This window comes from Elephas maximus, chromosome 4 (genome assembly GCF_024166365.1).
Source record: "Elephas maximus indicus isolate mEleMax1 chromosome 4, mEleMax1 primary haplotype, whole genome shotgun sequence".
Classification (NCBI taxonomy): domain Eukaryota; kingdom Metazoa; phylum Chordata; class Mammalia; order Proboscidea; family Elephantidae; genus Elephas; species Elephas maximus.
Genome location: NC_064822.1, coordinates 110904728 through 110920461, shown reverse-complemented (window position 1 = coordinate 110920461; position 15734 = coordinate 110904728). Strand labels below are relative to the sequence as shown.

The 15734-nt window shown below is 36.6% G+C and overlaps 1 protein-coding gene and 1 pseudogene across 1 annotated transcript; both read left to right on the top strand.

Annotated features, from left to right (window-relative positions):
- Positions 1-5631: 5631 nt before the first annotated feature.
- Positions 5632-6725, top strand: LOC126075536 (olfactory receptor 9K2-like; annotated as a pseudogene).
- A 3328-nt stretch (positions 6726-10053) lies between these two features.
- Positions 10054-11073, top strand: LOC126076346 (olfactory receptor 9K2-like). The gene has a single exon (XM_049884893.1). It carries the CDS (start codon positions 10111-10113, stop codon positions 11071-11073), a length of 963 nt encoding a protein of 320 aa, XP_049740850.1. The 5' UTR covers positions 10054-10110.
- The last annotated feature ends 4661 nt before the right edge of the window (positions 11074-15734 follow it).

Sequence of the window (15734 nt, the reverse complement as noted above, 5' to 3'; positions counted from 1 at the left end):
CAGCATGACTGGTTGGGAAGGGGTGGGGGTTGTGTACAGGACTAGATGGGATTGAGAAATAAAACGAGGAAAGAGGAAAAAATGGGATGGTAGGAGCCAGTGGGTAGGGGAGGTGCAGACCCGGGGTGATGGTGGGCTGGTACCTTTCTAGCCAAGTGGCATACCTTGGCCCATTGAGAAGGTTTGAGGGTGGCATATGGGATAGGTGGAAGAAAGAAAGGAAAGGAAGAGAGGGAAAAGAAAAAAACTGGTGCAGCATGAGCCAGCATGTGGGGGTGAGGTGGACCTAGGGTGATGACTGGTTGGTAGCTCTCTAGTCTAGCAGTCCAGTGTGACCTGTTGGGAAGGGATGGGGCGGCATATGGGGCAGAAGGGTGAGGAAAGGGAAAGCATGTTTCTCTGGCTACTGGGTGCTCTGTCTCCTATTAGGAGCTCCATGGTGTTGCCTTCCCATAGTCCCTGTCCGGGGTTGTTGCTGGCTCTGCTCCAAGATGACAGTACTGTGCCATGTTAGTTTCCAGGGGACCTCCACTCTGTATCTCCTCTTTCTCTGTTTTCCTTCAGTTTCTGCTTCCATTTCGTGTTTGATCTAGTTCTTTATCCCTTCATTGGATGCATAAAGTTCCAGGATTGAAATTCGTTATTTGTTTTACTTAGTTTTTCGGGTCTTTGATGCAGTGGAATGGCAAGATGCATCTGTCTAGTGCACCATGTTGGTTTTGCCTCTGTATCTTTATCTTAATGAGATATTTTATAAAGTTTGTGAATAAAAGGTTGGAGTCACAGGGGTTTAACAAGTGTATATTTCTTGAGTCAATGATAATTCAGAAATCTAGAATGAGGTTTTATTAAGTAATCTCTAATTATTTCTTTCAAAAATTCTTTCAGTAAAAACTTAAGACAGCATTAAAAATAAAACTTCCATATGATCAAAAGCATGAAGAAGGATTCAATAATACCAGAGTGTCCACAAACATGTTTAAAGAAATTTTTATTACATAGAAATATAGGATAAAACCAACTGCAGAAAATGTAAGTAAAAAGATGTGAAATATAAAATGATACAAACTAGAAAGGAGTAGCCAGAGAGTTAAGAGAAGATGAAAGAGAAATACACAGAACAAGAGCAGGGAATATTTGGCTTTGTCACAACTCACATAGAAAAGCAGACCCCTGGCAGTGCTAATGGTTAATGTGCTCGGCTGCTAACTGGAAAGTTCGCAGTCAAATCCACCCAAAGGCACCTCAGAAGAAAGGCATGGTTATCCACTTCTGAAAAATCAGCCATCGAAAACATTGCAGAGCACCGTTCTACCTTGACACACATGGAATCACCACGAGTCAGAATCAGCTTGATGGCAACTGGTACGTAAGGAAAAAGCAACAAAACAAATTTAATGGTTTATTTTATTTTTGACTAACAAGAGGTATTGTGCAAAAAACTTTCAGTCTTACGTGTCTTAAAAGAAGTATAACTATCAGGTAATTTAATCAGGAGGTGATGGCAACACTATGTGTTACAGAGTAGAACTGATCCGTAGGGCTTTCATGGCTGTATTCTTTATGGAAGCAGATCACCAGGCCTTTCTTCTCCAGCACCGTGGGGTGAGTTTGAATCACCAACCTTTAGGTTAGCTGTCAAATGCAAACCATTGACTCAAAAGCAACAAGTTTGGCTTTTGGTTTTTAGGCAGTGATATTTTAACTGGATAGATTGAATCTGATCTGAAATAAAACCTTATCAATTTTTTCTTAAAACAGGTACAATTGAAAGATAGAAAGCATTCATTTGCTTCTGACTAGAGTTCCTAACAAAAAATAAGAATGCTGAATCCAGAAATGAGAAGACTACGGGATAACGTTGTATTTTTTTTTTTAATTTTGAAAGGATGCTACTTAGAGGATGAAATTCTCTGTGCAGCACAATTTGGGGTAGAATTTCTGACAATCAGGCAGGGGTAAGTTACAGAGAGGAAGATTTTTAGTATAACAAAAAAAAAGAAAACTTTCTAACAAGGATTATTGTCCAAAATAACTTCGTGAGTATCCCAAAAGTACCCAACAAGTGAAGAAATCATACTTGGTTTTTGCTCCTCATATAGTCCTCATGACCCTAGAGTTTGTCCATGTTGTGAAATAATAATTGGCCTATTTTCAGCCCTTCCTCAGAGGAACGCTTTCCTCCCAAATTCTGAAAAACCTTGCTCTGCAATACTCTGTAATAGTTTCATGGGATTGGAAATAACCAAAACTACCATGGATTCTGGCTGCTGCTATTTTTGTAGATCATCAGGTATCAGGGACTCTTGCTGCCCTTCTTAAACATTCGTTTGCTCCAATTTTCATTCTAAGGTCTATAAAACATCAGCATAGAGATGAGAGGTTTTCATGCACTTTGAGTTCATAGATTCATTGGCACTTATTTCATCTTTGGTAGAAAAATACCCATAATTATCTGAGAGAACTACAGAGTTTTTCTAGTCTATCATCCTCACCCTGTGTTCAGAAGACAGATACAACAGGTTTAAAAATTTTTATTAAAGAAAGATCAAATTTTCGAAACAGAAAAAGGAAAATTATGGACCTATGTGTAATGCCACTGAGGAGCCCTGTTTGTGGATGTTTAAGCACTCAGCTGCTAACCAAAACGTTGGCAGTTGGAGCCCCCGTTCTGCTCCATGGGATAAAGATGTGGCAGTATGCTTCCATAAAGATTCACAGCCTTGGAAACAATTCGGGGCGGTTCTACTCTGTCCTCTAGGGTCACTATCGGTCGGAGTGAACCTGGTAGCAATGGACTTGATAATGCCACTAACAATGAACATGGGCAGGCAGTGCTTAAGAAGGATGTTTGTTGTCTTCTTAGGGATTAAACATATTTGAGATTTTTAATTTGAACATTGTAATCGATAGTTTATATTTCTCAAATACATCTTTTTCCTAGGGGCAAAAAAAGGATCTCTGAAGTTTCGTGTAAAACAGATTCACAAGACAGAATATAAATATAAATTCAGGTAAGAAAAACTACAAAACAATCATATTTATTTTGGTCATCTAAGAAGGCAGCCAAGACTATTTGTTATGTGCTTAAAATTATATTTTTTTTCTTCAGTTTCAAAAATGTGCTATGCCATAAATTACAGATTACCAGGTTGAGAATAGATCGGGAGAATTCACGTTTCACTGCTTGAAAGAATATCATGGCTAATTCAGACTGAGTGTAGGATGGAGCTGGTGATTAAAACGGAGTCCTAGGGATGTGTACTCTATTATTTCATTCTTTCTCTCCTGTTCCACTGCTTAGAAAACTTCACAATCGGAAAAGTATTCCATTATTTCTAATAAATTATTTCATAAATTATACAGTCTATAATTCTTCTATTAATGAAAGTAAACCTTTTGACAGTCTATATTGTAATTTTACATAAAAGGAAATAAACAATACTGCTTTCCTGTATTCAAGGTTAGAATCATCACCTTTTCCTTAGAGATACAGGCAGTCCCCTGAAAACTCATACTTGCTCTTTAATGTTATATACATTTGTCCTCATTTTGAAATGATTAAACCAACCTGTAACCATGACAAATGCTTCATCAAATCACTTTCACTTGCTGCACGTTCGTATTTTAAATCATTAAAAAGGCTTCGAGCCTTTCCTTCCACTAACACAAAACCCATTACCAGGGAGTCAATTCCTACTCATAGCAACCCCATAGAAGAGTAGAACTGCCCCATACAGTTTCCAAGGAGTGGTGGTGGATTTGAACTGCCAACCTTTTGGTTAGCAGCTGTATCTTGCTGTAGCTCTTAACCACTGAGCCACTAGGGCACCTTCTTCTACTAATGTAAGGCTAAATAAGAACCGTAAGCACCTGTTCAGCCTTACCTACTAATTCTTAAGGACACACTCATTTTTCTGAACCCAAAATTGTGACATAATATGGCCAAAATATATGTGGGCCATTTAAAATTAGGTTTGCTCTCAAAGCCTGCCTATATTAAAGTTGCCATACTTATAGGCCTCCTAGCTAAAGCTTTTAATCTAAGTTGCTCTTCAGTTTAGCATGAAAAAAAAAGTCTGTAAAATGCTTACATTGAGTGTATTTATTACTCACGATTTAGTAATGAATTAAAATAGCTACAATATTGTAATAAAAATTTCATAGCATATATCATATTATGCCCTAAGTAAGCATTGAATTTTTTTTTTGTCCTCATATTCAGTGCCAAACACAATCATTGGCACAGTGTAAATGACCAATAAATATTTACTAAGCACATTAATGGAGGAGCCAACAGAAGAAAATGTGTTATCCTTGAAAAATTAATGTTACTTTCACTGATATAAAGTCAAAAAAGTAGCCTTTTTTGGTTTAAGAACTTAAGATTTCATTGTCTTCTTGTTTCTGCTGCTCCAACATCATCACCTCCTCCTTTTTCTGTTTTTAAATAAGATCAGCAGACAAGGACTATTAATCTTGTGATATGTTATAAAAGTAAGGAATGCATGTGGAGTGATTTTAGCATATCTTAAAAGTTTTCCTACGACGCTTGGTATAAATGCCACCGAAGAAGAAAAGAAGTGGCAGTGCTGTCCTGAGTTTCTAGACTGACAGTAAATATGTAGTTTTATGGTCAGGTTGAGGGGGTGGGAGGAAATCCTAGAAATTCTCCAAATAACCAAACTTGTTTTGGTTGTTTAGCATGTCATCAAAATACAAATATGTTAACTTGTATGCTTCAAGGAAATCAATACTTACATATTCTTAAAACAGCTAAGTTTCTAATCATCAGGTGAATAGCTTAATAAAATTTGTTATCTAATCTTTTATGTAGTAAAATTTTTCTATTTGTGCCTTTGAAGCTTCTAATTTTTTCTCAAATTCAAAAAGGTTTGAAATGATGTGGATTTTTTTTATATATACATTTATTTAGAGAAAAGTAGGATCAGTAAATTTTACAGGATAAGAAGAAATATAAAGGCATTACTCACATTTTACTTTAACATTTAAATAAAATTAGACTAATTCCAGAAGCTGAAGATTGGCTCTGCTTTAAAATAAGACAACTCTTTGGCAATTTATTTTCAGTTCTAAGAGCTCTTATTGGTAAAAAGTTAATATTGACTCAGAATGTACTTTTAGTTTTTCATTTTCTTCTATTTATTTTTTTATTAGCTCATCGAAGCAAAGTGTTATTAGAGAGAAAAAATGAATATTAAATAAGTTAAAATTTAAGAGTCTTTCTTAACATGAGATGTTTATCAGACTTTAATTTCAGATTACCATCTCTATCTCAAATGGCAGTCATAAACCTTCTCAAATGTCGAGGTAAAGAGGTCTAAAAATATATCAAACTATGTTTTATTGAAAGTAACACTGGACATGAATACAAAATCTGAATTTGACTCACCTTGAGTCCAAATTCCATATTTAGCTAATTGTGTTTCCTTACACAAGTCAAAGTATCTCATCTTTTGTTTGCTCATGTGGGGGACAAATGGGAAGCTTATGAAAGTATTATGTCAACTATAAAGTCTTCTACAATGTGAAGTGTTATTTCTGAGGCTAAGGAAAGAGTGGAAAGTTTATTTGTTGACCTTTTCTTATACTTTCAAGCAGAAATTTGCCATGGGTGACAAGGGAGAAGACAGCTACTCGGAGATGACTGACTTCATTCTTGTAGGCATCAGGTTTCATCCAGAGCGCCACAGCCTCCTCTTCCTACTATTGCTGGTTGTTTGTGGCATGGTCCTTCTGGGGATCCTTAACATGATTGGCTTCATTGTGACTGATCCCCGCCTGAACACACCACTGTATTTCTTCCTTGACAACCCCTCTGTTATTGACCTCTCCTGCTCCACTGTTATTTTACCCAAATTCATGGTCAATATCCTTTCTCAGAAAAAGATCATATCCTTTGCAGATTGTGTGGCTCAGCTCTTCTTCTATGCTCTCTACCCTGGCAGCCATCACCTATGATTGCTACATTGCCATCTGCAACCCACTCCTGTATACTGTCTGTATGTCAAGAAGACTCTGTATTCAGTTGGTAGCTGGTTCCTATCTCTGTCGCTAGGTCAGTTCCATTCTTCAAGTCTGTGTAACTTTCTCCATGTCTTCCTGTGTCTTTCAAGTCATTGATCACTTGTACTGTGATTCTAATCCAACTGAGAAGATCTACTGTTCCAACATCTTTATTAAGAAGATAGTGTCTCTTAGTTTGGCTTTAATCATTACTATGCCCACAATAGTTCTTATTGTAGAACCTTACATATATATTGTGTTCATAGTCTTAAAGACTATGTGAAGGGAAGAAGAAAGCCTTCTCTACTTGCAGCTCCCACCTGGGGGTTATGAGTTTGGTTTATAGGACTGTCTCCTCTGTGTATTGAGTTGTTGTTGGAGATGCCATTGAATCAGCTCTGACTCATAGTGACCCTATGTATTACAGAATGAAACACTGCCCAGTCCTGCACCATCCTCACAATTGTTGCTGTGTCTGAACCCATTATTACAATGTTTGTGCCCATTGTTGCAGCCACTGTGTTAATCTATCCCCTTAAGGATCTTCTTACACCCCCCAAAGTAACCTGAACTTTGTAAAGTAGCTTCAGTGTATTTTGTTCACACCCATGTTGAATCCTTTAATCTACTGTCTAAGAAGCAAGAATGTTGAAGATGCCATGAGAAATGTCCTGTGGAAGAAAAAATTTTTGCTCTAAATCCACTTCTACTTATTTTGCTGATTCTTACATCTATTGATTTTGGCTGCCTGGCCTACTCAGGTTTATTTAAAAATTTCTTCAGTGTTTTATTCCACAGCAGTAATAATTTCTTATAATGATTTCTCCAAATAATGTATTCACGTTTCTTCAAGGCAATGTTAAATCTGAAACTTCCAGACGAACATGATTTGCAGCATTTCTATAAATGTTTATATATCTCTTAATCTTGAGGTAATAATATGTAAATAGGGGAGTATAGAATTTTATTGTTTCTTTTCTCTGTGTGCCTAAGTAAAACTTAGACGAACAGTATAAAGATTAACTGAAAACTGTGTTCCAATTGGTTTATATTCAGTTGACACTCAGTCTAAATGCTAACTTTGGGTTGTGTTTTTGATGGCATGTCAAAGATGTGAGAGAATGTGTATATGATGAAGAGGAAATGAATAGAAAAAATCACCGGGTTTCCTTTGTTGAATTAAAAGCGTGAGTAAGAAGAAACTTGGGAAAATTGCACTCATTTGGTTAAAATCAAGACATATTGTCTGGCGTTCTTTGAATGGAGGGTCACGCCCGCTTTGGTCTCATACAATGAAAACATATCGTGATTTTTTCATCTCATGCTCTTTCTATCTTCTGGATGATACAAATTGTTGGTAGTGAATTTGCAATTAGTGAAAGCACTGTATTGAAGTGAAGTCAGCTAAAAAATCTGTTAAAAATATCATCATGCCTTACAATAATCCCCATAGAGTTGGATCATGTATGTGTGTTTGTCTTTGTATGTATGTGTGTATTACTTTAATTACGGGGTAATTTAAAATGTGATACTCCTAAGAAGGAAATTCAGGTGGCCTAGTGGTTAAGTTGCAGTGGTTTTTTTGGTTAGTGGTTAAGTGCTATGGCTGCTAACCAAAGGGCCAGCAGTTCGAAGCCGCCAGGTGCTCCTTGGAAACGCTATTCGGCAGTTCTACTCTGTCCTATAGGGTCGCTATGAGTCTGAATTGACTCGATGGCACTGGGTTTGGTTTTTTGGTATTACTAAAAAACCTAACATCAGTTGCAAGGAGACGGTTGGTTAAGGCAGCATCCCACAGGTTTCAAGAAAAGCCAGGTTCCAGAGAAATTCATGTGAGGGTTACCACTTTTGCAAGTGATCTAGGCAATGCTTCAGCTAAACTTTACAATTCACAATGCCTAAGTCTAGGTGATATCAATTGTAGACAAAAATTAAATATAAAATACAATAACCAGTTTTGTCCATACATTTAGCATTGTGAAATTTTAAGCCATAGATCCTCAATTAAGTCTTTCTTTCTTTTTTTCCATTTCTGTTTGGATACCAAACCCTCCTTTGATGAGTACACACTGGCATGCATATTTGTGGGTTAATATTTATCAGGGTAAGTAATTTCAAGAATAGTTATTCTTAAGAGATCTGGAGGCAAAGTGATTATTAAATCACAGTTATATTTATCCCCTTCTCTACAAATACTTTAAGCCACTGTTTTGTTGTTGTTGTTGTTGATACTATTTAATTCAGAAAAATACAATTTGAGTGCAAAGCAGGAATCCAAATTAGCTTGGGAAACTGATCTCTGGTGCTGATTATCAGTCCAAAAAATACCTTTTCCGGTTTACGTGTTACTCTTTTGTATTGAACGCCCATTAGTCTTAGACTGTTGCTCTTTGATATATCCACCAAGTATGGTTTATTAAGCACTATGGGGAAAATGCAATAAAATGTCAGATAAGAATACAACCTAACTCCATTTGCTTTAGTTTTTTGGTTTGGTGGGTGATATTTTCTGTTTTGTAGCCACAACAGATGAGAGTTTTCCAATGTTTAACCTCACTTGTGGCATTGCATAAACCATTCCAAGTGTTTGAAGGGATCTGGATAAGTTTAAAGCCAAGGGAGAAAGTTTTCAAAGCATCAAAGCTACCTCTTCTTTTCTTTTATAACTGCAGAAACCTTTCCCTTGATAAATAGTTTCTTCACTCACAATTCTTGTATGGAAATTAGCGCCTAATTTATAACTTTCTCTTTACTTGTGCCATTGAGATTCCATCATACCAACCCTTTGCTTCCTTGATAAAGTGTTTTCTTTTTTTCAATGATGCATGAGTTGCTTTTGAAAGGTTGCCATGTTCAAGAAAGTTTGAAGATTATATTCTGCATCACATATGTAGCATAAATTGTTGTTTATAAAGGACTTAAAAACTTTACACAACAGTCCATGCGGAGAAAGTTTTTAGTAAAGTGATGTGATCTTAAGAGGCCAAAGATCGTATTAGACATCTCAAACATTCTTAACTTATTTGTAGTGCATTGCTTCATCTTCCCCGTTTCAATTTTTTGGACCTGCACATATATGAATTGTTCTGTAATATCATGAGTTGTGTTTGATTGTATGTATTGTTGATGTTTACCTAATACTTGATGTATTGATGTACAACTTTGTTGAGATCTTTTATAATATTTGCTATTTCTGGGATGCTAAGATTCTCTGAAGGAGCTCTGATGACAGAATGGTTAAGCACTTGGCTGCTAACTGAAAGGTTGGTGGTTCAAACCCATTAGCCACTCCATGTGAGAAAAGCCCTGGCACACTGCTCCCATAAGAATTAACAAAAACAAAAACCAAACTCCTTGCTGTCAAGTCAATTCTGACTCATAGCGACCCTCTAAGTGTAGAGCTGCCCCATAGTGTTTCCAGGGAGTGGCTGGTGGATTCAAACTGCTGATCTTTTGGTTAGCAGCTAAGTTGTTATTCACCGTACCACCAGGGCTCCCCATAAAGATTATAGCTTAAGAAACCACAGGGGCACTCTGCCCTATGAGGTCACTATGATTTGGAATCGACTGGTGACACCCAACAAAAACAGCCTGAAGTAGTTTTAAACTCAATCACATCATTTATATTCTTTAGTACTCAATTATTCTTCCCCAGACTACTGAAGCCCTCCATATCGCCAAAGTGAGGTGACCTAAATTGTTTACCAAATGTCAATTATTTGTGCTAACTTCCAACCACTGCTTCATGATATTGAAGTTATTCTGTAAAACATGAGTGGGAAATATGTAGAGAAGTGGTACTTGTAAATGTGAAATGTGTTGGGGTGGAAAGGCATTGCACTAAACTCAGAAGCAAAAGACCTAATTCCACCAGTTGCTGGAATTAGGAAATGAAACTAACCTTTGAAATTATCTTCAGTTGAAATCAGCTTCCATTCATGTCACAGTATCTCTATAAGGCTAAAATACTTATTATAAAGTAGCTTTAAATCCTAACACTATAAGGGATTATGTGAGACACTAGGATCAAAACCAAGAGTTCATTTGTTTATTTTGCCTTGCCCCTCTCAGCAGGTCTCTGCCATGGTTGACAAGGAAACAAGCAATCATTCAGAAGTGACTGATTTCACTCTTGTTGGCTTCAGGGTTGGCCCCGAGCTGCATATTCTTCTTTTCCTGCTATTTCTGCTTGTATATGCCATGATTCTTCTAGGGAACATTGGGATGATGTCCATTATCATGACTCATCCCCGGCTGAACACACCAATGTATTTCTTCCTAGGCAACCTCTCCTTCATTGATCTCTTCTATTCATCTGTGATTGCACCCAAGGCTATGATCAACTTCTGGTCTGAGAGCAAGTGCATCTCCTTTGCAGGCTGTGTGACTCAGTTCTTTCTCTTTGCCCTCTTTATTGTGACTGAGGGATTTCTCCTGTCAGCCATGGCTTATGACCGCTTCATTGCCATCTGCAATCCACTCCTCTACCCTGTTCAGATGTCAACAAGTTTCTGCACTCAGTTGGTGGCTGGTTGCTACTTCTGTGGCTGCATCAGTTCAGTTCTTCAGACCAGCATGACATTCACCTTATCTTTTTGTGCTTCTCGAGCCATTGACCATTTCTACTGTGATGGTCGCCCACTTCAGAGGATTTCATGTTCTGATCTCTTTGTCTACAAAACTATGACTTTTTCTTTATCCATCCTCATCATATTGCCTACTATCATAGTAATTATTGTTTCTTACATGTATATTGTGTCTACAGTTCTCAAGATACATTCCACCGAGGGACGTAAGAAAGCCTTCTCCACTTGCAGCTCCCACCTTGGAGTCGTGAGTGTGCTGTATGGTGCTGTCTTTTTTATGTATCTGACTCCTGACAGATTTCCTGAGCTGAGTAAAGTGGCCTCCTTATGTTACACCCTAGTCACCCCCATGTTGAATCCTTTGATTTACTCTCTGAGAAACAAAGATGTCAAAGAGGCTCTGAGAAAGAGCCTGAAGAAAAAAATAGTTTTATTTAACTCTTTTTTAGCAGTGATTTAGCTGAAAGTCTTACATATTGACAATAATTTAGTGATGCACTAAGGCAAAGAATCCTCCCATTGATGTTGGAAATATTTAGGTTAGAGGGCTTATTTATTTGGATTCTATGTGTTCACTGCTGAAGTATACATTTGGGCTATATTTTGTATTGTTTTGATTTTGAGGCAACTTTCTTTGTACTTCATAATTTTGGGTAAAGTTAATAATTATTTTTTTTTTAAGAAAATATATATCTAATTTTCCATCTGTCTTCCTGATGATGTTTGGGATGTATTAATTTTCTTGAGTCAGTAATATGTAATGTTTTTGAAATGTAACAGAGGTAACAAAAGTTGTAATAAGCAGAGGAAGCAAAAACTTAGATTTACTTAAGAAATATTTTTCAGCTTGTAGTGAAAAACTTGATACTTTTCACTCCACAGTCATAAAGGTGACTTTGTGAGTCCCCCTTATTTCTAGAGCCTGAACCACTGACAATATTTATTTCATGGTTTCTTTGACTTAATTTGTTATTATTTTGTCCCCATCTAAATATTTATTAGACTAGTAAATTGTTCTTGAAAATGTTACCTACTCATAAGAAAGCCACATTGAAAATAAACCAAAAGTCAAAATAATCTATTTTTGTTATATTTAACTTTGTATTTATCCATCAAATTAATATTTATTGAATTCTGACACCTCTTTGGCCCTATGATTAATAGGTATATAGGCTTTAGGTATAAATAATTTCTGTTCTTATGAAACTCATGATCAAATAAGAGAGGTAACTTGCTCAACAGAAAACTAAAATCTCATACAGTAGACACAGTGCATAAAGACATATATAGAGAAGCAGAGGGAGCCTCTAAATGCAAGTGGTCATAATTGTCAGGGAAAACTTTTTAAGTGCATGTTTTTTTGTTTTTTTTTTTTTGAATGGATAGAATTGAGTCAGATTAAATAGATAGGTTTTCTATGCAAACGGAAATGAAGGATCATGTGATGCACTGAATGAATTTAGTAACTTATTTTTAATGCTCAAGGCCAGGAATGATTGATGAGATTTAAAAGGAAAACTATGGAAATTATGGATACCTACAGGGAAGTGGAAAAATAATGGTGATTTTTTTTTTAAGTAGTAATTAGATCAGATTGGCATTTACAAAAATTACACTGGAAGCTCTGCAGAAAGTAAGTATTAATAGATGAGAGACCTAGAAAATGTGGTGGTAGTCCAAGAAAGAGGTGAGAATGGCTTTAATGATGGAAGTTGTGCTAGAAGTGATGAAGAGAAGGAATATGTTAAAAATAGCAAGTAACCTAACTGAATATATGAACTGATTAGCTGATGAAATAAGAATAAGGTTACAGCAAATAGCGACTTCTAATGTTTGAGCATCAATGACAGGGGAAATGCTACCCTATAAATTTAGAGAGAAATAAAAGTGTAATAAAAGTTAATAGTTAACTTAAGAGAACAAGCTCAGTAGTCAGACTGTTTTAAATTCTGTTTTTGTCCATGTCGCTTTGGGAGAGTTATATAATATACCTGCATGTTAATTTTCTCATATAAAATATAGTATCTACCTCTTAAGAATTTATTTGAAGGATTAAATGGTATAAATTTCATATCAACTTGTTAAATTCATATATTTAACTAATACCTTATTTGTTATTTCCTCACCCCTTGACACTGTATCATGTCCACAAAATCTGAAAGTTGCTGACAAGGATTCACTTGGCCCATTTCATTTAATTCTCTACCACGGAGCATCCTCAGCTCTCAGGGCTTACTTATGTTTTCATTTCAATACATAAATCTTGAGAAATTACTTACTATATTATTTCAGCCATTACTCATTTTTTTTGGTTGAGAACTACTACCGTATTACACAAATAACAAGCACATTCTATGTATGTTTGCCAACCGCACCCCCACTACAGCATGAGGTTTTTTCGTAAGCACTGCTATTCCAATTTTTTTTACAAGGTGCAGTTGTGTTGTACTTGTGAAAATACCTTGTGGGGGGTGGGAGTGGTTGGTAAGCAAACATAGAAAAAAAAAAAAGTGTGCATTATTTGCATAAAAATACTGTATGAGAAGGGATTGAAAAATTAGAAAAAAGGGACAGAGCCCCAATTAGATGGAAAATAGCATCTTATCAAATACTATATCTATTTATCTCTCAACTCGTGTTTTTTTTAAAATAATCCTCTCTTTTACTTTAAAAAAATTCTATTCTTTCAGTCATATTTTAATACAGAATATTAGAGAAAATATAGGACTCACTAAGTAGTAAATAAAGCATTAGTCATGACACATTTATGAAGATTTTCAGGTATGTGATCACTCTGCTAAGGTGGTGTATTGTCTTTCACCTGAGATGGAGAAAAAACATGTTTAGGTTAGAAAGAGGCATACTTCCTAATCCACCTTCAGGAAGTAAAATGCAGACCCTTCATACAACTCTCTGAGTCCTAGAATGAAGCAAGCCTTCAACAAAAGAGACTCATAGTTCTGTATAATTCCAGCCCACCAAGTCTTTATCCATTGGATATTAGTAGTCTTATATTAAACTGTAAAAAAAAGGACCCTAACAATGGGTTGACTATTGGGAAGAAAAATATTCTATATTCTCCATTAACCATGTGCTGCAAACTCCTTTCTGTCAAATACCAAGCACACACACAGAACACACTCAGAGAGAGACAAATATAAACATAGTTTATCTCTTTCCCTCTCATACACGCACATAAACAATACAAGGCTTACTCTCCCCCCTGTTCCCAGTCAAGGGATACTATATCCCCGCCAGAGAAACAGATCACAAGTATTTCTTATTCTCTCTAGCTCTGTGTTGCTGAAGCTCTATTTCAGGTAACAATGAACAAAAGGTATGAGGATCTCTTACTCCACCCTGCACTCATTTATAAATTGGAAGCTCTACTTCAGGCATGACAGGCCAAGAATACTGGGTGAGATGGTTAAGGTTGTATGTCAACTTGGCTGGGCCATGATTCTCAGTGGTTTGATAGTCGTATGATGTTGTGATCACTTTGATGAAGAGATTTGATATTATGTGATCACCTCCATGGTGGGATCTGCTGTGAGTAGCCAATCAGTTGAAAGGGAGTTTCCTCGGGCGTGTGGACGGCATTGAATATAAGTAGATATTCTGGCAAGGTTTGTGGGCTTTTGATCATTCTGGATCCTGCAACTGGCTCCTGTTCCTCTGACCTCTGGTTATTGGGACTTGACCTAGCAGCCTACCTATGGTTTTGCCTTCTGATCTTGGGATTCCTCAATCTTTGCAGCCTGTGAGCAAGAGCCCCTGCTTCCTGACTTACTGATCTTGGGTTTGTCAGCCCCTGTGGCTAGGTGAATTAGGAGAAGCCTCTATCCTGATCCACAGACTTGGAACATTCCAGCCTCTACAACCATGTGAGCCATTTCCTTGATACAAATCTTTCTCTATGTATGTATTTATACACTTTATTGGTTTTCCTTCTCTAGAGAACCCAGCCTAAGACACTGGGGCTCCAATCACTCTTACCGCAGCTCACTCATAGTGTGGAGGGTCCATGCCGAGAGAGGCAAGCTGAGATGATCAAAGCCTACCCATCCCATCTAGCAGCTAGATCTTATAGCAGAGGTGTGCTAAATATAGAGCAAGGTGGCCTAATCCCAATTTCCATAATGGCTAAAACCACTAGGCAGGAGATCACCAAGGTGATAGAAGACTTGAACAATGCTATAAACCAACTAAACCTAACAGACATCTATAAAACATTCCACCCAACAACACCATAATACATTTCTTCTCAAGTGAACATGGGATATTTTCCAGAATCATCAATATGCTAGGACGTTAAACAGGCCTTAGCAAATTTCAAAAGATTAAAAGTCATGTGAAGTTTGCTATCCAAACACATGAAGTGAGAAATCAGTAACAACAACAACAAAATTGGGTAATCCATGAATATGTGGAAAATAATGCACTTTAAAATGAATGGGTCAAGTGGTTCAAATTTGGGTGGAGCAGGTCAATAGGTCCCAAACAGAATGAATGGTTCAGAGGAGAAATCACAAGTGAAGTAAGAAAACACTTTCATATGCATGAAAATGAAGACACAACATACCGAAATTTATGGAATGCAGCTGAATCAGTGCTAAGAGGGAAATCTAATATTGTAAATGCCTATATTAAAAAAGGAACCCTGGTGGAGGAATGGTTAAGATCTAGGATGCTATCCAGGTGCTCCTTGGAAATCCTATGGGGAAATTCTTCTCTGTCCTATAGGGTTGTTATGAGTCAGAACCAACTCAATGGCACATAACAACAACAACAAAATTCGAAAAGAACAAACTACAACTCTACAACCTAAATTCCAACAATAAGATACTGAAAAAATAAGATAAAAAATAAAGATAAAGCAACCAGAATGAAGGAAATTATAAAGATTATATTGGAAATTAATAACACAAAGAAGAGAAATAAAATAGGAGTTATCAATGAAACCAACACTTGGATCTTTGAAAAGACTAAAAATGTGACAAATCTTTAGCTAGTCTGACCTAGAAAAAGTGAGAAATGACTCAAATTATTATAATCTGGAATGAAAGAAGAGATATCACTGCCAAACTTACTAAAATAAATAGGATTTTAATACTATGAACA

What these genes read in the sequence shown, in the direction of transcription:
- LOC126076346 (XM_049884893.1), top strand. Translation starts at nt 10,111, where the DNA reads ATGGTTGACAAGGAAACAAGCAATCATTCAGAAGTGACTGATTTCACT.